Genomic DNA, 25188 nt, shown 5'->3' on the forward strand with positions numbered 1-25188 from the left:
GGGCCCGGCACCTGTCCCATGTCCCTCTGCCCTCGCTCCCACAGGCATCGCTCTCTCACAGATCCTTCCAGAGTCCAGCCCCGCCCTCCAAATCAAGTCCAAGTGCCCTCAGAGGCTGCAGGGCCCGCGGCCCCATGGCTCCCCCTGGTCTGGGCGCCCCACTCCCCACGCTGGACGCTGTGCCCCCTCCCTAGGGAACTCCATGGCTCAGAGGTTTCGGCAGGGCTGGCACCCTCTACGAGATTTTCCTGACCGACCCTCTCCTGCCGCCACCTGCCCCGTCACTGGTTAGGGGTCCCCGCTCGATGCTCTGAGCTACCCGCACCGGTCTCATTTCCATCTAACAGCTCTGGGGTGGCCGTGGGGAGGGAACATCCTGGTTAGGGCCTCTGGATCCTCCCCACCCCCACCTCTGGCGGGGCTCTGTGCTCCAGGACCCGCCGCTGGCGTCCCTGGGCCTCCTGCCTTCTCTGGTTTCCATCTGGGCTTAACCCATGGAAGGCACCAGAAGACAGCCGAGCCTTAACCCTTCTCTCTGGGCCCATCAGGCCTAGGTGGGGCAGCAGCTCCCCCTGGGGGTGGCCCGGGCACTGCGCCATCCGGGGTCGGGCTCCTCCGCCCCACCCACATCTGGGGGACACACGGCGGGAGTTGGGGCCCCGCAGGCGGCAGCCCCTGCAGCACACGGGTGATCAGGCTGTCCGGACCTGTGGCTGCTGGCGCTCTGGAGCCAGGTGTCGTCGACGGGCGGGGGCACGGGCGTGGACACGGTGCTGGTGCTGATGTCCCCGATGATGCTGAGCGCCTCCTTGAGCGCGTGGTACATGCGCAGCATGTCGTCCCGCCGCTGGGCCTGGTCGGCCGACTCCTCCATGAGGCTGCTCTGGTCCGACGACGAGTACAGGTAGGCCAGCAGCTCGTGGTGGATGAAGGCCTTCGTCTGGGGGAAGGGGCGGCGAGGTCAGCGCGTGCCCCACACTGACTGCGGACCCAGACGGCCACGCGCCTGGCTGCACACTCGGGGGTGGGGCGCTCTGTCTGTGACTTACTGTCGCGCACAGACGATGTTTAGGACATCCCACCCAGCTGTCTCCCGAGTCCCTCAGGGGCACTTTCAACTGTTCTTCCAACCTGTCTCCCGAGATGCTTACTACATTTATTCCGAGACTCTTCCCTCTTTTGTTGCTATCTTTTCTCCTGTTGTATCTTCAAAACTGGCTTTCTTAAAAAACTACTAGTTTCTGTTCATTAATCTGATCCTTTGTTCCTTCCTGAACCCTCCTGCGGCGTATGGTACTTTCCTGGGGTTTCTAGTACCCGTGTTCGTAAGTACACAAGCTCCTACGAACAGGGACAGTGTTTCCCATTCGTTGTCAGTGTTCACGCCTCTGAATTATTTTTCTTGTCTGCTTTGGTCAGTAACTCTATGAGAAAGTTAAAGGAAAGTGGAGACGGCCCCCTTGTCCCTGATTTTAGAGAAGATGCTTCTAGAACCCCACCATTAAGCTTAAGACCAGGGCTTTGAGACCCACGTGCACAGATTCAATGGCTGTGTGACAGCCCATGACAGAAGGCCCCTGCTGGGCCTGGCCTGGTGGTTCGCCGGTTCGGATCCCGGGTGCGGACATGGCACCACTTGGCAAGCCATGCTGTGGTAGGCGTCCCACATATAAAGTAGAGGAAGATGGGCACGGATGTGAGCTCAGGGCCAGGCTTCCTCAGCAGAAAGAGGACGATTGGCAGTAGATGTTAGCTCAGGGCTAATCTTCCTCAAAAAAAAAAAAAAAAAAAAGGCCCCTGCTACAGTTGCCTTTTTAAGAACATACTGTCAGCATCTGCCAAGATGACCATGCTCGATAGTTCTTGATGTGGGAACCATGTGAATGCATTAGCAATTCAAACACTTAAATTCTGAAAAACCGGTAAAAGGGAAAATAAAATAAAATCTGAAAGTACCAAAAAGTACAGGGAGAACGGCTTTGTCTGCTCTGGCCTCCTTTGCCCTAGGTTCTAGGAAGCAACTGCTCTTGCCAGGTGCTTGTGCAAACTTTCAGAGATTTCTATGCATGTATAATTTACACATATATATATTCTCCTCCCTTCCTACACAAATGTATATTCTGTTACGCTCCACACCTTTTCCACTTAACAATGAAAGTTATTACAGACCTGGAGACATCCCTCATTCTTTTTCTTTTTTTGCAATAGAATGGATATTAATTAAATGGATTCTACTAAATGGCGCGATTTCCAGTCTTTGGCCACCACAAAACAATGCTTAAAAGAATAACCACGCACGTGCTCATTTTGCATGAGGGCAAGTGTCTCTGGGGGAAATTCCCGAGTGGAGCCGCTGGGTCGAGCACAGACACGTGAAATTTTGCAGTTGCAGAACCATATGCATCATGACTCCCACCCCTGGGGGAGGCCATGCCAGGACACCCGTGAACCCTAACACTGAGGAGGAGACGGCGAGGAACGGAGTGGAAGGGACGAGACTTGGGTTTTTGCGTGACATCCTGCCATATTTACAGGGTTGACAGTCCCAACACAAACCCAACCTGGTCTACAGGCTTTCTAAGTGCCTGGTGCCGAGCTGAGGGCCTCAGGGGCGAAGCCCTGAACCCTCCCAGCAGCCTGGAGCCGAGACATGAGTGCAGCTGTGTTTCACCACAGAGGAGCCTACAGCCCTGAGAGGCCGGGAGCCCTGGGGGAGGAGGTAATGCCCTGAGTGAAGGCGGGCTGGGCCGCAGGCCACCAGGAGGCCACAGCTCGGGGCGGAACCAGCCTGGGGTTGAGTGCCACCTCCCACTCTTCTGAGTGACTCAGGGCAGGTTTCTTGACGTCTCTGGGCCTCCATTTTCCCGTCTATAAAATGGGGATGAGAGCAGTCCCTCTCTCAGGGTTATCATAAGGCTGAAAACATTTAGAGAAAGCAAACATACATGGTGTTTGCTTCAACTAACTGATGAAATGGGAGTGCAAGCCCCGTGGGGCCTGCACTTCCAATTTCCCAGCAGGCTGGGAATCCTGATTCTGATGTTTAAAATGTGGTGAGTCTTTTTTTTTTTTTTTTTCCTGAGGAAGACTGGCCCTGAGCTAACATCTGTGCTAATCTTCCTCTATTTTGTATGTGGGTCGCTAACACGGCATGGCCGCCAACGAGGGGTGTAGGTCTGCAACCGGGATCTGAACCTGGGCTGCCAAAGTGGGGTGCACCGAGCTTTCCTACGGACTGTGTGGGGGCAGCTCTGGGCCGGGTCCTCCCCAGGATGGGCACTCACGTTGTTGATCATGAGGTGCATGATGGTCTTTGGCATGAGGTCGCGGATGGACTTGTTGATGATGGCCACGTACGAGTCCACCAGGTTGCGGATGGTCTCTACCTGCCGCTCCAGCTGCGGGTCCATGGAGAACGTGTTCTCCTGGGCTCCGTCCTCGTTTTCCGCCTGCACAGGGAGCAGAAGCATGAGGGGTGACTGGCCTGAGGCGAGCAAGGGGACCCCCTTCTCTGGGAACTGCTTGCGCTGTCCCACCCACAGCCGACCCGTGGGGCTGGTCCCTGACGGCCGCGTGGGCACTGTGGGGCCCTGCCGGCCCCTGGACGAAGCGGATGGGATCCCAGGCCCTGTGCCTGCCTGTCCTTGGCTTCAGCTGCAGAACCTTCTGGGCCCCGAGAACAGGCCCCACTCCCACTTTTTCTGCTTCATGTGCTCAGGAGGGTCTGGGCCACATGCCCTCAGAGTTCTGGCAAACACGCCTGGAAATGACCCACCCCTGCCTCTCGCAGGTGGGGTGAGCTCCAGCCGAGGTGAGTCAGGCGGGTGGGCAGCCCCTTACCTGGTCCTTCTCGGGGTAGACCCCGGCTCGGAGGAACGAGGCCTTCCAGCTGTCCACGTCCTCCTGGGAGTCACAGGCCAGCTCAATCTGCCGCAGGTCCTTGTAGACGTTCCTGTGGGGGGGGCGGCACTGCTGACCCTGCCTGTGGGCCCGGCGGGCGCAGGGAATTCACGCCTGACCCAGGCACTAGTGCCCGGGACCCCACTGGGCAGATGGGAGCAGTGTGTTGGCGCCCACAGCACCCAAAACCGTGCCGAGAGCAAGGCTCACGCTCAGCAACGTCGGATCTAGCAGCATCCGGGCTGTGTCGATTTTGTGGGCTCAGGCGACCCCTCTCCTTCCCCTGGGAGCTGCCCGTTCCCGCCTCCCTGCTCTCCTGTGGGGGCCCTCCAGAAGCGGCAGGTGTCCCATGACACCCTCCCTGGGTGGGGGCTCCCATTGAGGTGTTTTCAGAGAGGCCACAGCGATGTCCAAAAGAACTTTGCGGGATGGCGGAAACATGCTCTGCCTGTGCTGTCCACCGTGGTGGCCACAGTCACAGGTGGCTTCTCTCTGAGCACGAGGAAGGGGCCAAGGGCCAAGGAAGTCAATTTAAAATTCTAATTTCCATCAATTCCTATTTAAATAGCCACACACACCAGTGGCTACTGCCCTGGACAGTGAAGGTTTAGAACGTGTCAGATTCCTGGGGGCTGGGGGTGTTGGGCCGTACAGGGATGGGACCTGGACTCCCAGCAAAGGCTTCTGAGATGCTGGGCAAATGTGTCTGTGGGCCCAAGAGGGGTGCGGAGCCACAGGTTGGAGGAAATTGGATGGACAGTAACCAGAGCTTGCAGACAGTGTCCTACAGGCCAGGAACCGTGCCACACGCACACTATCCCGATTCACAGGGCAGGTGTGGCCACGCCATCTCAGCCTTTGAGCAAGACCTGGGTTTGAGGTTAGGCATGGCCTCACAATGGGGCTCTGGCGAACCAGTAGTCAGTGAGTGGCTGCCCTGAGAGACTTCTAGAAGGAGTCACTTGGAGAGGGGCATGCCTTTGTTGCTCCTCTTCCTCCTTCCTGGAACATCATCATGATGGCTGGAGTTTGGGCAGCCATCTTGGACAAAGAGGAAGAAGGCTGAGGAATAAGGAGGGGCGCCTGGGCCTGGAGGCCTATGGAGCTGCCCCCCCTGCCCTCGATGGTAAAGTCTAAACTTGATTTACATAAAAATACCAAACTCTGATCTTGTTTCCACTACTCTTATTCCTGGTTTCCTGAACTCACTCCTAAATGATGTATCAGGTAGTATCTTCACCCCCCTGCACAGTGGCTCACAGGGCCAGGAAGGTGGGACAGCTGCTCAGTCACACAGCCAGGAAGAGCTTCCCAGCAGGCTGTCCCACCTCAGAGCCCAGGGTCGCCAGTGCACCATGGGGGGTGGGGGGGTGGGGAAGGAGGAGTCTGAAAGAGCTATAAAGGGTTTTGGAGGCAGCAGGTGGCCAGCCTGGGGCTCAGAGCTTTAGGCCAGGACAGAACTTCTCTCATGCAAACCAGGAGGCTCGGCTGGAACTGGGGGGTGGGGATGGGCAGTGGGGCAGTTGGTCGTGGGATCAGTGGTGAGGACGTCAATGCCTGCTGGCCGGTCCTTAAAAGTCACCAGGCCTGGGCTGACCAATACCCCTGACTCTGTGGTCCCGGTTCCTGAATGGGGGCAGGTGTGAGTCCGGGCAGGGCCCCTGGTCCCCGCTCGGCTTCCTCCTGCTCTCGGACCAGCTGCCACCCAGGTCTCTCCCTGAGCTGAGGAAGGCGTCTTGGCTTGTGCTCGTGTCTCCCACCAGTGCCCCACGGATGGACTCACCAAGGGCCTTCTGGGTCCTTCTCTTCTCTGTCTACACTCGCCCAGGGATTCGGCCCAAACACCAGACCCCTGTACCACCCAGCTGCCTCCCTGATGCCCCTGGTGTCCCAGCAGAGCCCCACCCAGCCTGACTGTCCCAGACCTACCCTGCCTCCGCCCTTCCCACTTGCGGGAGCTCAGGGTCGCCGGTGAGGCCTCTCACCCACCCCGACCAGGCGGAGCTGGGTCGGCTCTGTCTGAGTCTACCAGAATCCCCCACTTCTTCCAGGGCTCCCTTGGGTCCAGCCCCAGCAACATCACCCTGGTCTCCGGCCCCCCTATTCTGCCCAAGGCCACCAGAGGGCGCCGTGTGCACAGAGCCGGGTGCCCCCTCCTCTGCCCAGAGCCCTCCCTGCGCACCCCCTTTCTGGAAGGTGAGCCCCAGGCGGGGGTTGTCCGAGGCGGAGTCTGGCGGCCTTCACACCCTCCCCTCTGGGCCCGGGGCCCACCTCTGCTCTGTGTTGAAGATGGCGAAGACGTGCTTGTTGGACATGAAGCCCTTCTCCACGTCGCGGATTTTGAGGTTGTCCAGAGGCAGCATGTACTTCTTCTCTTTCTCCTGAGGGCAGAAAGGGAGTGGTCATGCCGGGCTGTTTCACTGAGGACCTGCGATGCCCCGGATGGGACCCCACCTTGAGGGCCATCACCAACGCTGGTTACTCTACTTGGATTAACTCACCTGCTACCACCCTCCCTCTTGATTGCGCTGCCTTGGCCATGCTGGCCTCCGTGATGCTCCCTGCACATCCCAGAGGGCTTCCACCCCAGGGCCTTTGCACAACTGGGCCTCTGCCTGGAGTGGCCCTCCCCGCAACGCGCCCAGGGCTCCTTCCTGGCCTCTGTCACATCTCTGTGCACAGGGGACCCTCCTGGCACGGCCCGCCCTGACCCCACCCCACACGCTCTCACGTCCCTCCTTCCCTGACATAACACAACACACCACGTAGTGACCTGAGTCACCCTCTGTCACCCGGACTGACTCGTCACTTCCTGAGGGCAGGGCAACTGTTTTGGTCACAGCTGACACATGGTGGATGCTCAGAACGGGCCAGTTCTGACTACCCCGAGTCCAACCCCTTCTCCCCTCCAGGCCGAGCAGATGGAACCGTCAACTCGGCTATGGCTTCGCAAGGAGCCCGAAAGCGAGTCACCACTGCGATCCCGCTTCACAGAGAGGGAGACTGAGGCACGGGGGGCGGGTGGCAGATGGGGGCGGCGCAGGGATTTACGCCTGGGCAGCTGCGGACAGTCCCGGAGCTGGACAGCAAGGCCCCGCTGAGCCGATGCCAGAGCCCCAAAGCTGCAGAGGGGTCCCTGCTTCCCAGGGGCAGCCGCGTTCAGGAAGCGCCCAGCGAGCATGGGGCAGGGCGGCCCTGATGGTGAGTGCAGGGCTGGCAGTCGTGTTCCAGAGCCCAACGCTCACCCACCGCCATTGGCTTGGCACCACGGGGCTGGGCCTGCAAGCGCATCACTGCTAGTCCTCACAGGCGCTGTGTGTGTGTGCGCGCATTAACCAGGTTTCCTAAATCAGGAACGAGAGGACAGCGTCCGGGCCCCCTGCCCCCCATGCCCACCTGGCCCACAGCAGCTCTCAACGACCACGCGCAGCTGCTCATCCACCAGCTCACGGAACTGCCCCCGGTCGCCGCCAGGGAAACGTCGCGCACAGAGAGGGAAGCTGGCTGCCCAGGGCCACACAGTGGGTGCACTGGGCCACAGCAGACCTCCAGAAGCCAGGCATGGGGGACCCACCGCCAGGGTCTCTGCATGGCCCTCTCTTTCACCTCTGGGGTGGCTCTGGAGGGGACACGTCTGCCCCTCAGTCGGCAGCTGGCTTTGTCGTGTGTGTCCTGTCTCTGTCCACTGGAAGGCCCAGAACGCAGCCCCACATGGCCGCCACCTCCACAGTCAGGAGCAGACCCGGTGACCGAGGGGAAGTGGCAGGGGGTCCTGGTGGGGGCTGGCTGAGTCTCAGGCCCATGGGAAGGGAGGGGGGAGCGGCAGCCGGAGCTCACCCGGTCTCGGCACCTCCGGCCATGTGCCCTTGGGGGCGTCACCGCCCCCGTGTGCCTCAGTTTCCTCATCTGCCAAAGGCAGACAGGAGTCCTGCCCCCAAGTGCAGAGTGAGGATGGAGGTGAGCATAAGAGGTACTAGGGTTTTCTTTTGTCTGTCTTTGTCTGTATGTCTCGGCTCCGAGGTCAGCCCATCGGGCTCTGGGCAAGCACGAAGGACAGAGTACTTCCCCAGGTTGAGCTGTGATGATGCAGGGACAGGGGCCCGGTGGGCAGAGAGGTGGGAGTCCTAGGGAGGGAGGGCAGCGAAGGAAGGGTGGGCCCAGATCCCTCTGGCCTCGGGAAGTTTCGGGGGGCTTTAGAAGGGGCCAGGGCAGGGGGCAGGGGGCGGGCTCCCTCCCCGGAAGTCGTGCAAGGGACTTGGCTGCCCCCACCCTGTGGCGTGCGGAGGCAGGAAGCTTCCAGCCGGCTGGCCGGGCCAAGGAACTGAGTCACGGTCCTCTTGGGCCCCAGCGAGCCGCCACATCTGGAACTGTTTACAGAGCGATCCCGCCCCGAGCGTGGCGGCCGCCTTCCCGATGCTGCCGGCACGCACACCCGCACACCCAGGGCACAAACACACCCCGGAGACACACACCGAGGCGTGCATGCGCCCTGCCCAACCCCGACCCCCAAGGGGCCCTTCTCCTGCGCACAGAGGCCAGGGACCTGGGCCCTGCGGCCCGCCCATCCCACCCGCCTCCCCCACCCCGGGCTTAGGATTTCCTGAAAACCCACAGCTTGCTCCAGATGCGAGCAGCCCTGCCACGTCACAAGAGCCGGAGCGACGGTCGCGAACGGAACAGCGGCCTCCTCGCCCGCTCGGAGGTGGAGGCGCAGTGGCCCCGCGGGGGGCCACGGATGGACAGCCGGCCCCGCCCGCCCAGTGTTCAGACTACCTGTTCAGGGGGCTCCGAATGTGTACAGTAGTCTGCACATTGGTTAGGCTGGGCCTGGGCAGCGGCGCGGCGACGGCCCCCCGAACTGGCCGCCGCCCCACGGGGAGGCCGACCCGAGGTGAGTGCCCTGGCCCAGCACCCCGTCCCCCGGGCTGGAGACGTGGATGAAAGATCTGGAGTCAAGACGGGCCTGGGGGGAGAAGAGGCTCTGGGATGGGCGCACGGAGCCCTGATGTCCGAGTGGGGGCCCCGCCAAGGGTTCCCCTCTTCCTGGCCCCCGCTGTGCCTGCCTCCCCACAGTTACTTTTTAAATAAAGGAATACAGACACCTGGCCTCTCTCTGAGAAGTGGGTCTGGCCCCGGGGGCCAAATGTGTGACTCTGAGGCCCCTGTGGGCATCCTGCCTGGGGCAGGGGGACAAGACTGCGCTCCTGCCCCCTCCCATCTTCACCGCTTGTGTCGGGGCCATGGGGCCTGTCATGGGCATCTGATTCTTACAACCCGGCGGGTGCTTGACCCTCCTCCCAGCGCCTCCCCTGCCTCTGGTCTGGGGCCCAAGGGAGCGTCGGGGGCTCCCACTTCCAACCCTCAGAGGAGGGAAAAACGAAGGGCCCCTCCTTAAGTGAAAGAAGAGAAGCTCCTAGAACTGAGTCGCAAGGGTGTCGCGCGGCAGACCAACCACAAGCCCCTTGACAGCTGCCCAAGGCTGTCGCCAAGCTGGCGCTCCTGCCCTGGGGACCCCAGCGCCCAGAGGCGGGGACCAAACCTCAGTTGCCCAACAGCTGACACCCCACAGAGCAGACTGGGTTCCAGACTGTGGGGGCAGAAAGGGGAAGACGTGTGGCAGCATCATCCCCACCCCAACTCCGGCCATTTTGAGGAGCAGATCGGGCCACCCGGGGTCCTTGAGGAATGCCTGGTCTCGCCACTCTATATCCCAACCCCCTGAGGCTTGCTCGCTCTGGGGTCCTAGACACCATCCCCCGCACGCCTCGTTTAGAAACAGTCACCCAGGCAGGGTCTCTCGGTGGCTCAGGCCCGTGAGGCTCTAGAAGGTTCCAGGGATGAGTCTCTGGCCTCGTGTGGAGCGGGATGACGACATTTCACCCCAGGCACCCTCCGTCGTTGGCTCCACATCTGGCCTGGCCACGGGGGCGTGGTCCAGGCCGGGTCTAAGGTGTCTCTGGGATCAGGGAGTGCACGCCCTGTACCCCCCACCTGGGGACCCTTTCCCGCTCTGTGACACGGGGCAAGTCACTGCTCGGAGCCTCAGTTTCATCCCTGACAGACAGAGTGTCAAGATTTCCTGAGGAGGGGGAGGAGGGTGCCCTCCGCGTGAGGCCTCAGTGGGCTCTCTCAGCCAGAGAGCCTGGTGCAGGGCAGGGGCTTCATAAACCTGAGGGCCACCCTGGGGTCCCCACAGAGCTGTCCCGGCCTCCTCTCCAAGCCTGGGTGGAAATTCACCCGGTTGGGCTGGGGCAGTCTCAGCTGCCAGGGAGACCCTGGGTGTGGGCCTCAGGGGCTCCCCCAGACCCCCAAGGGGAGGAGAGCCGGGCAGGGTGGATCAAGGTGTGAGCACGGAACCTGGCTCCTCCTGTGAGGGCCCCAAGGCCATGCTGGTGGCTGTGCCATCCCAAGTGAGTGACACACAGTGGCCAGGTGACTGGACTCTGGTTGGGGGTGCGGGAGCAGAGCCCTCCTTCCCTTCTCTGGACAGCGGGGGCGAGCCCCTGCCCACGGGATCCTGGAGCCCCCATCACAGGGCGGCAAGCGGTGCTGCCCCTCCAGATACAATTCCTGCTCCCAGGGACCTCCTCTGACAAGGACAAGCACATGTGAGACGTTCCAAAGACAGACATGAGAGCTGCGCACCTCACAGGAGGCGGGGGCCACTGCAGATGGGGAAACTGAGGCCCCAGGAGGCTAAGGGTCTGGCTGAGCCCATGGAGGCTGCAGATAATGGAAGCCCTGCGCCCCAGCAGCCTGGCTGTGAGCCTGAGACCCTGACCCAGGCAGTGCCCCCCTGAGAGCCATGGCCTCCCTCCCCGTGACTTTGCAGGCTGGACCCTGCAGGGGGCTGTGACGGGCTGGGGCGTGATGTGCGTGCCTGGCCCAGCCTCCAGCCCCCGCCCGTCACCATCCCCACGGGGAGATCTGAGCACAGTGGCGCTCAGGGAACCTTTCTGGAAGGAACGAGGGAGCACCCGCCCGCTCTCTCCCGAACACCCCACCTCCGCCGGCCACTCACCTCCTCATCCTTGTACCAGGACAGGGACTCGGCCGTCAGCACAAACCAGTACTCCTTGGAGCCGCCCTTCATCAGGCTGATGTTGTTGATGGTCAGCCAGCCCCTGCGGATCACCTGGAGGAGAGGGCGCAGCTCAGCGGGGATGGCGCCCACCGCCCAGCCCAGCCGCCCCAAAAGCAGTGCACAGCGCCCCAGCCAGCTGGGAAGCCAGGGACCACGACAGACACCTCCAGGCTCCCCAACTCCGCCTTGCCCCAAGCACCTTCTGCTGGAAGCCAACACCCAGCCAACTTCCCATTGGAAACCAGCAGCCATCACCAGCCCACTCCCAGCCCTGGGGTGATGGAGAACCACCCGGGAGCCCACAGGGGCGCGAGGATAGGCTGAGTCAGCACAGGCAGCAAGAGGGATGCCCGGCCCAAAGGGGCCCGGAGGAGGGGTCCCGGCTGGAGCCGCCCACAGTGGGGCGGCTCTCTCCTGTCCCGGCTGAGAGGCACAGGCTCCACATGAAGCCTCGACTCTGCTGCCCGCCCCGGGGCTCCCTGCCCCACAGGCTCTTTTCCGAGTATAAGCATGAAGACGCGCCTCGAGGAACCCACAGGAGGTCCCGCTTCCAGCCCGGCGGGCCCCCTTTTCTCTGACTGACACGTCGGGGTTCTGGGCTGGGAGACCCCGGGTGGGGCTCGTCCGGCTGTAGCTGTCATCTGAGGGGGAGGCAGAACCCAGGCCTGCACGGGGGACTCACCGGACAGCTAAATGCAGGCAACCTGGGGACCACGCTCCCCTGTTTCCTGGGCCATGGAGACACGTGGGGGCCAGAGCCCCCACCGCTCTGCACTGGGGACCCCGGGGCAGCGGGAAGCACGAGGAGGCACAGACACAGCCGCCTGCGGCCAAAGCAGCGACACACTGTGCCAAGCTACACGGTGTGCTTTGCGTGGCCACGGACAGCTGGGAAGGGCTGGCGTCGACGCCCCAGGGCGGGCAGGGCAGCAGCATCGGGGATGCCTCTGGGGCCCCCGTGCCTTGCTAGAGGGTGGGCCTCAGCAGCGGCTTCAGCCTGCCTACCCCGACCTGCCCCAGGCCTCTCAGACCTTAACGGCCACCAGCCGGAGGCCCTGTCTCTCCTGGGGCTGGACATGGGCTCCGAGCCTCAGAGGCCATGAAGGCGGAGGTGGCCAGAGAACCTAGGGACCCCTGAGCTGCACTGAAGGCCCTGCCCAGGTTGGCAACAGCATGCGATGCCACCTGGCAGCTCGTTAAGGCCAAGGGCACAGCCCACCCCTCCATGGGATGACGAGACAGGACTGGGGAGTCTCACGGTCTTTGGCACCTGCCGGACCATGGCTGCCTGGCAGGCGAGGTCAGTCTCTTTCCTGGCAGCGGGGGACCAACTCAACCCCAATTGCTCAGGATGCCCAGGGTTACCACTTAAAGGTTCGAGTCCTGGGAAGGCCCCCGTCCATGAAGCGGGATGCCTGGTCACGCCAAGGGCAGGGCTGGTCCCCAGACTCAGGCCTGAGGCCGGCCCTCGGAGCAGCCAGGAAGGAGCCCCTGCTTCTGGCAACTACTGCAGCCCTAGGCTGCGCGAGTCTCTGTTCGGGTCTGCTCCTGCGCTCCCCCCGGGGGCCGGGGGCTCACCTTGTCCCAGCCCACCCCGGGCACAGAGCGGATGCTTCCCAACGGCAGTCACTGAGCAGGGGAGGGAGGGCAGAGGTGGACAAATCCTCCCACAGCGAGGCCTCTGCACCCCGGACCCAGCCTGCTTCCTGAGGGGGCAGAGGTGCCCTGACTAGCCCTTGGAGGCCTGGCTTGCCAGCGGCCACCCTCGGTTAGTAGCAGTCAGAGCTGGCGGGTGGGCTCCAGCCATGCTGCGGGGCGTGTGGCCATGGGGTGGGGGCTCTGCAGAGGCCACGCTGGGAGTGGCACACCTTGGGGCAGGAGGCTGCTGGTTAGGCCTGGAGGAGTCCTGAAGTCCCCTTCCTCTCAGGCCATCCTGAGAGCTGGCCATGTGGAAGCCCAAGTGAGGTCAGAGATGAAACCCCACCTGGGGGAGGGGCCGGCTGGGGGCGGGAGACCCAGGGGCTAGTCCAGAGGAAAGTGAAAACCAGATCTGTGCCTAAGGGCACTGAGCTTAGACGGGAAGACTGGGGGACAGAAGAGGCAGGCGGGGCCCCGGTGCTCCAGGATGCACAGCGACAGGCACACAGGCACGCTGCGGGCAGGCAGGAGGGCCACCGGGGCAGCAGGAAGCGGCACAGCTGGGCCCCCAGCAAGGGAGGCCGGCCTCCCCCCTGGGCGAGTGTCCCAGCCTGAGACCCCAGGCAGGGGTGGAAACCACGGCTGGGACACCAAGGGACCACAGCCACGCACATGGCAGGGCTGGGCTTTGTGGCCAGGGGAATACAGAATGACCAAACCTCTCAGGGTGCAGGGAGATGCAGGCCCCTGGGCTGCTAGAAGGGAGAACACTCCTCAAGTTCAAAGGGCACTGGGGACGACGCAGGGGGAAAGCAGGAACCATGGGCCCAGGGGCCGGTCATTCCTCCCGCCAGCACCCCCCGCCCCAGCAGGCCCTATCCGCAACGTCTGGGCCCTGTCAGAGGACAGCTGTGGGCCACCCAGCGCCTCGGGGGCTGGCAGTGAGAACATCCTGGAGAAGGGGCCTCTGTCAGGGCTGCGGGACCAGGCTGTGCTCTCCGAGGAGGAGAGCTGGGGCTGAAGCCAGCTGCACGGAGGTGAGCCCTTGAACTGAGCTCAACTCTCAGATGCGAGCAGCCCCTGCTCCCCACAAGGTGGGGCCACCCAGAGAGAAGTTTCCTACAGCAGGGATGGCAAATACTGTTCATGTGGGGAGGAGCACGCCCATCAATGGACAGGAGCTGCCCGAGCACCGTGAGAATTCCGGGCACAGAGGGACAAGGATGCTGGGATCAATTAGTGATGTCTGCCACTGGTAAAGGAGAAGGGAAGGGGAAAGTGGAACAGAATGGCCTAATCAGTCATCATATCTGCCACAGAGGCAGCAGAGAGTGGCAGCATCCGGGAGTGAGTTCCCTAACCAATTTGTCACATCTGTCATGGGTATAGGAAAGGTGTTACATGCAGAGCTCTCTCGTGGAAAAAAAAATTCCTTGATCAGTTAGTCACGTCTGCCACAGAACGGGGAGTGGCTGCATGCTCAGAGAAGAGTGCCAGGATTGATTAGCCATGTCTGCCATGGGCACAGGACAGGCGAGAGGCACAAGGGAAAGCGAGCTGGATCAATTAGCAATGTCTGCTGTGAGCACAGGTGGGGAAAATTTCTGCATGGTGATGTCTGCATTGGAGACAAATTGGTGGCAGTGGCAAGAACAAGTTCCAGCAGGGCTTGAGCAAAATTTTCCCTGGCCAGGGATGTGAGGAGAGGGAGGTGGGGGGTGTTAGCTGAGTATTTGCCAACCCTGACCTACAGGAAACTAGGTCACTCTGTCAGGAATGGGCCGCATGGGAGGTTAGTATCTGTCAGTCTGCTTATGCCCAGGCACAAGCCATGCCCAGCATGGGATGCAGCACGGGGTTTCCAGTTAGCTTGACTTTTAGTTGTTCTGTTAATCTGGGGGGTAGGGAACGTTACGGGGTGGCGGGGTCTCCACCACCACTAAGCTGTCTACCATTTGCTACCACGCTAGGTGGGTACTTACCAAGATCTCCCCCTTTGAAATGCAAAGTTAGGATTGTGGGTAAATCAAAGAGGAGCAGGCGGAGGAAAAGAGACGTAAGGGACGTGAGGGGACAGAGAAAAAGCAGAGGCACAAAAATGGGAGGAGAGAAGAGCAGGGGGGAAAAAACAGCAAAAGAAAAAAAATTACATGCTATTAATTATATTCATGGTGTTAATATTTAATTCATTATCATCTCCCGAAACAAAAAAGCAACAACGTATGTATTACCTATGGCAAGCGCAAAATAACCATGCAGGGGCTGCGTCCTTCGTTTCTAGAGGGCTCTAGGATCGTGTGAGCTGAACAGCAGGGCCCCCGCCCCCACCCGACGGGGAGAGGCAGGGACGCTGGCAGGAATTTTTGCAGAGATGACGTGTTTTCTTACAGAAAAATCACAGGCACCTACTGCTGGCATATATAAGGCTGTTCGTGTTTCACGAGGCCTCTGGCGGGGGCATGACATCAGGGGAGAAAACTCTTTGCATGGCTCTGGCTTTCTCCAGGTTTGGGGCTCACAGCACCCCCAGGCCCCCCAGAAGTGCCTGTTGCCACACAGCCTCCACCTGGCCCCTTCCCACAGGCTCCGAGTCTCTGGGGCCAGGACCCCATTTGGCTGCAGAAACCATGGGGGCTCAAGCTGCGCCCCTGCTGAGGTTCACGTTCTAACTGTCAGACCGGGCAGGCAGAGGGGTGAAATCTGCTCCGTGGCCTGCCAGAGCTTCGGCTCAAAGACCGGTTTCCTGGAACCTCCAAACCCGAGGGGCCTCGAGAGGCTGGGGCGTGGGGAGCCGGTGGGGCATTGCACTGGGCTCAGGGTCCCTCCGTGCCCTCCCGCCCCCAGGGTGGAGCTGCGGGCCCTGCAGGGGGCGCTACCTGGTTGGGGATGGCCCTCTTCTTGTTCAGCTGCGTGCTCCTCTGCTGGGCGCTGAAACCAAAGCACAGAGAGGGCTCATGCGGCGAGACGCCGGGAGGGACAAGGAGCAAGCGGCCCTCGAGGCCCAGATGGGGGTTCTGTCCCTCGGGGGCCCGAGTGACCAGCTACGGGCAGAGGTGGAGAGAAGCTGCCTGCACACACAGGCCTGCCCCAGGGAAACAGCTCAGGCTCATGGAACAAGCAGAGGTATCGAGTCAAACGGAGGCTTCCAGGCCCTGATCTTGGCCGCTCCTGAGGGTGCCAGCCAATCCCAGGGGTCAGTGATCCTGGGGCCTCCAAGAGGGGGCAGGATTTCCAGGTAGCTGGAAGGCTGCCCCAGCGGCTACAGGGCAACCTGGGTGCCAGGCTGTTTGTGGGGAAGACTTGAGGCTTTTTCCCGCTCTCCTCCTATCTCTGACCCCGGCACCAGGTGCTAAGTGGCTCTGACCACGGGGTCGTCAGACCCGGGAGAACAGACGTGGGACAGCTGCTCGCCATGAAAACACCATGGCCTCATCTGGGATGGCTCCTGACCCAATGCTGAGAACACTCAAGGTCAACAGGGCGTGTTTCTACAAGCTCTGTTATTTGTCTAGTCCTGATCTCTTTTCTTCTCATCTATCCTGTTTCCTAGCTACGCACATGAAGGCCACGTATTTTGTACGAGGCACCTACAACCTCCCTTGTTCATCCTAATGTATTTTCTACTCGGATGACCCTATCTCCACCTGCAAACGACTGGTGTCTCCTGGGACTCAGACGTCCTATTTTCTTTTCTTGTCGTATTGCATTAGATGGAACTTTCGGAACAATAGGAAAAGGCAAACCACTTTGTTTACTCCTTTACTGACTGCTTCTGGGGACTTACTGTTGGATATGGTAGTGTGTGTGTGTGTGTGTGTGTGTGTGTGTGCGCGCGTGCCTGTGCGCATGTGTAAGGAAGCAGGCTTCTGGTGTCTGTGTGTGTGTGTTAAGGAAGCAGGCTTCCGTTCCTGGATCAGTAAAGGCTGGAACATTAAGAATGGAGGCAGAATTTACCCGACGGTTTCCCCAACATTCACTGAATTTATTTCAGGGCTTTTTCCCCGGGCCCTGTTTTCCGTGTTTAGCAGCAGTGAGAAGCACCCCAGAACAGCAAAGCTCAGGAAGGAGTGTGGTCAACAGTGTCTGAAGCAGACAGGACCAAACTATGCCACACACAGCGATGGCTGGGTGCCGCTGACATCCTAGGGGCTTCCTGGCTCCCACCCTCACTGGGCAGCCCACACGGCTATCCCTGCCCTTGCCTGGATCCTATGGGGGATTTCCTGCTGCCTGGCGGGGGCAGTCCTGGGTCCTCCCCGGCCTGCAGGGCCCTCCTGGGATGAGCCTGGCCTCGTGCCTCCACCATGCCTGCTCTCCCATACTCCTCAGCCTTCCTTCTGCCTCCACCGCTCTCTAGGGTCCTCGCCTGTCACCTGGCTGGCACGACTTCCTCAGGAAGGTCTCTCCAGGCCACATCCCTCGATCCCTTCTCACAGACCCGCACCTATCCTCCTTTCCAAGTCTCATCTTTGTGACAATCTGCTCAACGACAACCTGTCCGCCACCTCTGGGCTCTGAAGGGGCAGGGCCCAAGGCTGGCTTGTTCAGTGTCCCGGTCCAAAGGTTCCATGGCTATTTGGAGGGCCCCTGGACGTCCCCCCAGGGCTGAGGCCTCAGCTTGTACCTGGGCCGGGTGGAGCCTGGCACCTGGGGCCCCGCCCCCAGCCAGGGCGCCCCGCTCACACACCAGGGAGAAGGCACACAGCAGGCAATACCCACCCGGTCACCAGCTGCTCAGTATAGTAACAGCTGGGGGAGGTGGGAAGGCCCAGGAGTCCAGAGGAAAGAGTGGAGTGGTCAAAGGAAAAACAGGAGAGATTGTGAGAAGGAACTGCGGATGAAGTGTGAGAAGCAGAGACATCGCCGTGAGGAAAACAGCAGTGAACCAAAGAGGGGCCCGGCGTTCTCAGCCCACGCACACCCGGCTGTGGGGGACAGGAGCGTGGGGCATGGGGGCCCAGGCTCTGAGAAGCCCGCCTGAGGGGCAGCCCGTGGCAAGGAGCCTCCCCCTCCCCTGACGAGAGAGCCCAGCCGGGGCCCTGGCCTCAACTGGGCTGGGGGGGGGAACTCCTGATCATGCCCCCATTCGCTCGCTCACTCACTCACTCATTCATTCATTCATTCCACTCACCTACCAAGCGCCCAGCACAGAACAGCTGCTTAACCAACCGTGTTGGTGCACTGATAAATGTTCCACTCCGGTAACGACTTAACCCAGCAGAGACCCCCGATAGAAAGACTCCCTTGCCCCAGCCTGCCAGCCCAACACTGGGCTCTAGCAGGTTCCGCCTCAAGGAAGGCAGTCCCAAGGCCAGGCCACGAGGCCGCCCTCTGGACCCCCACAGGCCTGCCCAGCCCCCGCCCCAGCACTAACCACTCCGAGCCTTAACCGCCGGGGTGCACGTCTGTCCCTGGCACGGGGCCTTCCTGTGAGCTGGGGACCCAGGTGAGCGCCGGCTCACTGTGTCGGGGCAGGGAAGGCGCACCAGGAGTATGTGCTCACTAAGCACCAGGAAGCTGGCGCCGACAATCTGTGATTCTATGGGGCTCAGGCAAGAAGGCCTCTGTGAGCGGGCAGGACAATCTGTGTGACACCCAAGGCCTCTGCGGGGAGGGGCCGATGGAAGTGGGCAGTGGGCCACGCCAGAGACCACTAGCACTTCTGCCTACATCCTCCAAAGTCTGAGCTCCCTGCTCTGGCCCTCCTCTGGGGCTTTGGAAGGTTCCGGTTTTAATCTACAGTGCACGGATGGAAGCCATGGAGATCCGGCGGCACTTCCCAAAGAGGAGCCCTGGAGCCCTAAGCCCGCGAGGCGCTCTGTGAGAGGCCAAGTGTGTGCAGGGGGCTCTGGGAAAATGAAAGCTCTGAGAAGTCCTGCAGGGAAGGAGGCGCCAGATGCAGGCTAGCCTCTCCCTTTGCCCACGAGTGTGATACAGGACTGCACTTGTCTCCTTAAACCAAGCACTGGGGATGGGGCCACTACTGGTCCAGGAAAGCTTCCAGAACTCTCCGATGCCTCCATGCCTCACCCCGGGACCCCTGACAGGGAGCCCCCCAGGCCGCTGAGGGAATCCCGACTGGACTGCCTCCCTCGGGGCCTGGTGGCCACCGGGGCCGCCCCGCCAGCCGTGGTCCCGAAATGCACATACTTGGCGAATCCGATGAAGTCCTCGTGGTTCGTGTTGATGTAGGACTGCTCGATGTCGATCAGGAGAAGAATCTGGGGAGCAGAGATCGCCGTGAGGAGCGAGCGAGCGGGGCAGGGAGGGGGAGCCCGGGCCCATGCTGCGTCCCAGGCAGGGAACAGACGCCACCCCACCCCCCCACGCACCCTGGGGGCATCTGTGGGGATCATGGGGGCTTCCAGACATCAGGGCTTCCCAAGGAGGGGAGACTGGGTCCACCGAGCAGAGCCGGCAGCCTGGCGTGCTGGTCACGGGCACGGCCAGTGCCCAGCTGTGTGACCCAGGGGCTCGTGTCACCAAGCTGTGGAATGGGGCAACGAGAGGTCCAACTGCAAAGGGTCAAATAATTCCCACTAGGTAACATGTTTATAGAGCTGTGCCTGGCAGGTATTACTGCCTCATTAAAATGGCAAAGGCAACTTGGCCTGGCAAGGACAGGAAAATGAAACACACACACACACACAAGCCAGCTGGGATGTCATTCAGATACAGGACAGGCCTCTAAATGGCGCGCTGCCCCTTCTGGTCACCTCACTGTGCCTCTGAGCCCTCAAGCATCAGAGGTTCCGGCATCCGGACCCTGTGGGGTTGACAAAATAGCAGGTGCTCCGTCTGTGGGAGCTTTATGAGGTCCAGGTCCTGTTGTCCCGGAGCCCGCAACCAAGCCTGGCGGTGTGGATGGGGGCCAGCAGGGGCTGCGGTGTGGACGGAGGGGACAGAGCATTCCAGCCAACGACAACAATGTGAACTGGAATCTCTCGAGCTTTCGAGAAAACAACCAGGCGTCGGAAGCTATGAGGGCAGGAGGCACAGGCTGACTGGGGGACCTTCCGAAGGTCAAATGAGCTGCTTCCTTCTCGTCAATGTCAAGGGGAGAGGGACCGTTCCAAACAGGATGACACCACAACAAACAGAACACATCGGCTTGTTTGGATTCTTGTTTGAGCCAACAGCCGCCCAGAGACCACAGCGGACAGCCGGGGACAAGTGACTCGGAGCAGGTGTGGGGCCGTGTGAAGGTGGAGCGACGGCCCCGGGCTCGGCAGGTGACAAGTGAGACTGGCGCTGTGGCTGCACAGGGGCGTCCCACCCTCTGCCCCTGTGTGTGCTCAGACAGTCTGTACAAGAAAATGTTAAAATACAAAAGCATCCCAAACGTGCTTCAGCGGGCGGAGGGATAAAGAAGTTGGGGTCCACGGTATGTGGACCGCCACTCAGTGGTCAGAGCCATGAACCAGCACACAGCCCAACAGGGAGGACTCCCCAGGGTGTGAAGCCGCGTGACGGAGGTCAGAATCAAGAGGCCACAAACCGCAGGAGACCATTCCCAGAACATTCTGGAAAAGGCAAAACTGTAGGGCCAAGAGCAGCTCAGTGGGTGCCAGGGCCTGGGGGCTGGGAAAGGAGTGACAACAACGAGGACAAAGGACTGGAATTGTAGGGGTGATGAATGTTCTGTGTCTTGACTGAAGAGGGGGTTACGTCACTGAACCTGTTTGTCAAGACTCCAAAACTGTACACTTGAGATTTATGTGCGGAAATGAAACGTGAACATTAAAACAAAGGCCCTACCTGGTCCTTGGTCCTCCCCTCCCGTTCCCGGATGTAAGTGGTGACAATTCGCTCCGTCTCCTCTCGCAACCGGGGGTAGGAGCTGAGCTGGGGGGAAAGCAGAGTGGTGGCAGCGTTGGCTGGGTCCCCACGGCCTGGGAAGCCACGTGAAGCACACAGAGGATGCAGGGGGAGAGGGTGACGTGGGGTGGGCCCACCGAGGCCCCACCTCCTCCTGTCTCAGAGCTGCTCCAGCTGGGAGACGAGGGGGCCGGTGGGGGCTGGTGGGCCGGAGTGAGCGATGGGGGCCCAGGCACGAGTGCAGACGCTTTCCGTGGATGCGATGACCGCAGGTGGAAGGTGCAGAGAAAGCGGGTGGCGTGTGTGCTGCCCGGCGGGGAGGCCAGCCCCTGCCCGCCCAGCGCTGGGTGACAGCGAGGACACGAGGTGTAATGAGAGCCACGGGGTCATGGGGCGAGGGTCCTCGCAAGCGCATCGCGCCTGCTCTAGGGTGACGGGGCAGCATCTGGGCATCTACCTCGGAGGGACCCCCTCGCGGGAACTCTTCCCCCATCATTTCATCTGTGGACTCCACTCCTCCAGCACCCCCAGTGCGTCAGCCTTTGCAGCCACAACAAACCGAATGCACAGTTTGGGGTACATCCCTGAGTTGCAGGAAATTGTGCAGAGTCAAAATCCACCGGGGAAAGCGTCTCACGTGCCCTGTCACAGCAGATCACGCAGGTCTGCACGCTGCGTGAGGTGATGGTGACAGGTTGGAAGCCCCTTCTCGAAGGGGTCCAGGAAAGGGTGCCGACTCTCAGCCCCACTGCCTGTGTAGCTAACACATTGGCGACATCAGAGGCCTCCCAGCCCCGCCAGCAAAGGTGGGATATGCGGGCGGGACCACTTTCTCCGTTTCGCCTGCGGATGTAAAGTGGCAATGTCACTAAGTGACAACCGGCCCACGGAAGGGGGTCCGGGCGAGGCAGTGTCCCAGATGCGCAGGTGAAGACTAACGGAAGGAGGGGACGGCGGACAGGTGCGCGGGTGGAAGAACGAAGCCTCCGTTACCTTCTCGGCACACTTTTTAATGACCGTGGCCAGCTCTGAGACCACGAGGTCAACACACTTCAAACTCGGCTCTTTGAGTTTTACAATCTGTTTTTTCACAATGGCTTCAAAGGCCATGTCGGGGGTGAAGAGCCCCGTCCTGGGTCGGGTGGAGGGCGGGATGAGGTAGGAGGACACCCAGGGACAGTGCAGGCCACACGCGTGGGACGGCAGGCAGAGAGAGAGAAGAAACGAGAGTCAGCTGGTTAGTGGCATGCACGAGGAGCCTGGCCCGCATTTGCCCCACAAGCTGCTTCGGATCAGAGGCGTCCTGGGCCCGGGGGGCCTGGTGTGGGGTTTCAGGATAGACGTGCTGTGGGTCGCTGTCATCAGACGGACGGCTAAGGGGGTGCAGGGGCCCTAAAATGTCGCATCTGTGACACTGGGTTTGAAAACGCTCATCTCCAATCCAACTGGGGTTTTGTCCCCCTCCCTTTTCCATTCGAAGAAGCTTAAGAAGCAAATGTGGGCTTTGCCAGACTGCGAAGGGGAGGCTCAAGCAGCAGCCCCCTGCCTCGGAAGGCCGCCCAGAGCCCCGCGGCTGAGGGCGCGCAAGCAGACCGCCCAGCGAGAGGCGCCTCAGCTGCTTGGCCAGAGGGCTGCCCAGGACCCGGGTCTACCGGTGGACGGCAGCGGCCCGTGAACACTGTCACCCAGGGGTCGTGACCTAGAAGATCTGAGGACGGGCTGCCTGGCAGGACGGCAGGGGAGCCGCCTGAGCCAAGACGCCTTTGTCCACGTGGCACCCAGGACAGACAAGTGGTGGCATTTGTCAAGAAGGGGTGACAGCCAGAGAGGCTCTGGGAGTTTGGCCTCCAGCAGCTGACGCGGGGTCCCCCTCTGCTTCCCAGAAGGCAGCAAAGCGACAGCCCAACGAGACCCCCACTTCCATGGACACATGCTAGGCTCGGCATCAGGGGCCCAGGGAGCCCTGCCCAGCAGTCTGGCGAGTTCTGGAGGCCTGGCACCCCCGGCCTCTGGGCAGAGGCCACGTTCTTGGAAACTGAGGCAGTGTGGGGGGAAAGGCACCAGCGGGCACAGGCTGAGGCAGCCCCCTGGGAGCCTGATACCAAACCCCTGTCCCCCGATTCCACAAGGCCAGGAGTCCCCCTGCCGAGGGTCCAATACCTTACTGGTACACTGCCTAACTGTATTGATTAGCTCCTGGATAACCAGGTCGACACATTTCAGACAGGGCTCTTTCAGCTTGACGACCTGCTTTTTCACAATGGCCTCGAATGCCAAGTCCGGGGTGAACAGCCCGGTCCTAAAAGCATCCGTACCCAGGGGCGGGGGAGATAAGTCAGAGAGAAACACAGCAAGGTCAGCATCTCCAAGGCGCGGGCTGGGCCCCGAGAGCGAGCCAAGGGCATGCAGGACTGGCACTGGCCGCCTGCGTCCCCTGCCTGGAAAGCCCAGGGGGAGCTGAGGACCCTGTGGTGAGACGAGGCTGGATGGGACCGACCACATTTGGTGGAACATGGAGCAGACCCAGGAGGCTCACGGGGGGCCCGGGATGGGGGCAAATGCTGGCTTCCTGTGATCGTGACTCGGCTCGGGCTCCCTCCGACCCCCCCAGGGCAAACACACAAGGAGGCTTTAGCTGACCACGGAATCAGGGCACACGCCAATCGCCTGGGTGGTTTAACCAACTTTTAACCCAAGGGCGGTGGACAGCCCCGTGGCAATGACAGTCCACACAGGATGGAGCATGGTGCCCTCACTGGCCCCTGGAGACCCACAGGGAGAGACTGAAAGCCACCCAGAAGCCGCCTCAAGGCCTCACAATCAGGGGCCCCCGAGGCTTGGGGGGGGCAAGGGCACGGCCCTCCCCGCGGAACCTGCCTGACTCCGTGGATGTTCTTGATGGCGTAGCTGATCTCCCGTCGCAAGTCCTTCTCGTCGAACTCCATCTGAGGACAGACAGACGGACGCATGCAGGGAGAGCCTGGGGCTGCCCCACAACACGTCTGTGTTTGGGGACTGTCACCTCCTGCGGGCAGTTTGGGTTCACGTGACAGAATATTTAATGGGTCAAAAAATTTAAAAATCTTAAAACCCAGTTCCAGCAAGGATGCTGTGAAACTCACACTCTGGCTCTCTTGGAGGGAACATGAATTCCCATTACTTATGATGGGCTGCCTGGCAGTGCAAATTAAGCACCTCCCAAAACATACCTATACTGTCATCTGGTAGCTCAAATGAGCTAGAAATTTCTCTCGAGGGAGAGATAAAGAATGAGCTACAATCAGAACTCTTCACAACAGCTGAAACATGTGACAACAGCCCAAATGTTTCAACAAAGGGAGACTGGTTAAATGATAGGACATCCAGAAAACAGGATGTCACTTGGCCATTAACAATGCAGGGAATGGGGGCCAGCCCCGAGACGTAGCAGTTAAGTTTGTGCAAGACGCTTCGGTGGCCCGGGGTTTACAGGTTCGGATCCTGGGGGCGGACCTACACACCGCTCATCAAGCCATGCTGTGGTAGGCGTCCCACATATAAAGTAGAGGAAGATGGGCATGGATGTGAGCTCAGGGCCAGTCTTCCCCAGCAAAAATGAGGAGGATTGGCGGCAGATATTAGCTCAGGGCTGATCCTCCTCAAAAAACCCCAAAAAACACAGGAAATGTGTATGACTAGTTTGGAAAGATGGCCACCATGTGAAAAAAGCAGGGTACAAATACATTTATGTGCACACGAGAATGGGCGAACATACGTGTTGTGTGCGTGCGGGGGGCTTAGCCATCTGCAGAGAAAAAGCTCTGAAAGGACTCACGTCCAGAGCTAAGGGCGTTGTCTGTGGGCATTAGGATGATGGCTGTTTTCTCCATTTAGGTTTTGTTCTTTTATGAAAAAGAATTTTACTGGTTTTTATAAAGAGGGTATGTGCTCGCTATAAAACGTCTAAACTTCAAGCAATTAAAAACAGAGAGAAATCTCAAATCCCAGGGCCTGGAGCTGACATTTTTGCGAACATCCTTGTGGATCTGTCTTTTGCAAAGATGCACATCTAGAAACACGTGTACGATTTCATACGAAGGATGTTACGAATGTCTATATGTCACGTTGGACGTGCTGGCTTCATAATCCGCTTTCTTCCCATCAACATGCTGGGGGCACTTCCCACGTGAATTTACCTATATTTTCTATATATTTTGCAAAGAACGTGTACTGGTCTCAGTCAAAGGAAAGAAATGGGCCTGTGCCCACAGTCCTGCCTGCTGGGGGAGGAAGCCCCCTTGGGCCTGGAGGGGGAGCCTGGGGCCACGGGAGGCCTGGCCGCGGCGCTACCTTCACCAGCTCGAAGGGAAAGCGCTCGTGGAAGATGCGATTGATCCGGGCGCCCCCAGAGAGCTCCAGCGTGTCCACTTGGTCTCCGGAGCCCTCAATCCGCTTTTCGAAGTCCACCCCGAACTGCTGGACCATCCTGCAAGGAGAAGGAGAATCCGCACGTCAGAGCAGAGCTTCCCACAGCCCGGGAAGCAAGGCCCGAGTCGAGCCACGCCGACTTCCCTCCTCATTTTTCAGCAGCAAGATCTACATGGGGGTCAAAATAAAGAAAGAAAACACAGGAGCCGCCACCGCCAAGCACTTGCCACCCGCCGGGCCTGCTCTCTAGGCCCATCACGATGACTCCTTCATCGAACTGAGGGGCAGAGAAATTACTCCCACTTCTTGGATGACAAGAGCGAGCGGTGGGGGCCCCAGCT

The 25188-nt window shown here is 60.5% G+C and overlaps 1 protein-coding gene across 20 annotated transcripts in view; it reads right to left on the reverse strand.

The window, feature by feature from the left end:
- DNM2 (dynamin 2) overlaps positions 1-25188 on the reverse strand; it is a 78608-nt gene that overhangs the window by 1595 nt on the left and 51825 nt on the right. For 4 of the 20 annotated variants that reach the window (XM_070274098.1, XM_023645408.2, XM_070274104.1 and 1 more), the window contains 11 exons: positions 24770-24905; positions 23318-23385; positions 21434-21572; positions 20381-20467; positions 18773-18843; positions 15499-15550; positions 10922-11035; positions 6172-6281; positions 3841-3952; positions 3285-3449; positions 708-940 (listed from right to left, as the gene is read on the reverse strand). In XM_070274098.1, the coding sequence (XP_070130199.1) occupies positions 708-940; positions 3285-3449; positions 3841-3952; positions 6172-6281; positions 10922-11035; positions 15499-15550; positions 18773-18843; positions 20381-20467; positions 21434-21572; positions 23318-23385; positions 24770-24905 (1287 nt within the window). Of the gene's footprint in view, positions 1-707; positions 941-3284; positions 3450-3840; positions 3953-6171; positions 6282-10921; positions 11036-14604; positions 14617-15498; positions 15551-17341; positions 17372-18772; positions 18844-20380; positions 20468-21433; positions 21573-22600; positions 22740-23317; positions 23386-24769; positions 24906-25188 lie in introns of all 20 variants that reach the window. The other 16 variants (XM_070274097.1, XM_023645407.2, XM_070274103.1 and 13 more) reach the window with 7 other exon arrangements.

This window comes from Equus caballus, chromosome 7 (assembly GCF_041296265.1).
Source record: "Equus caballus isolate H_3958 breed thoroughbred chromosome 7, TB-T2T, whole genome shotgun sequence".
NCBI classification, from domain to species: Eukaryota; Metazoa; Chordata; class Mammalia; order Perissodactyla; family Equidae; genus Equus; species Equus caballus.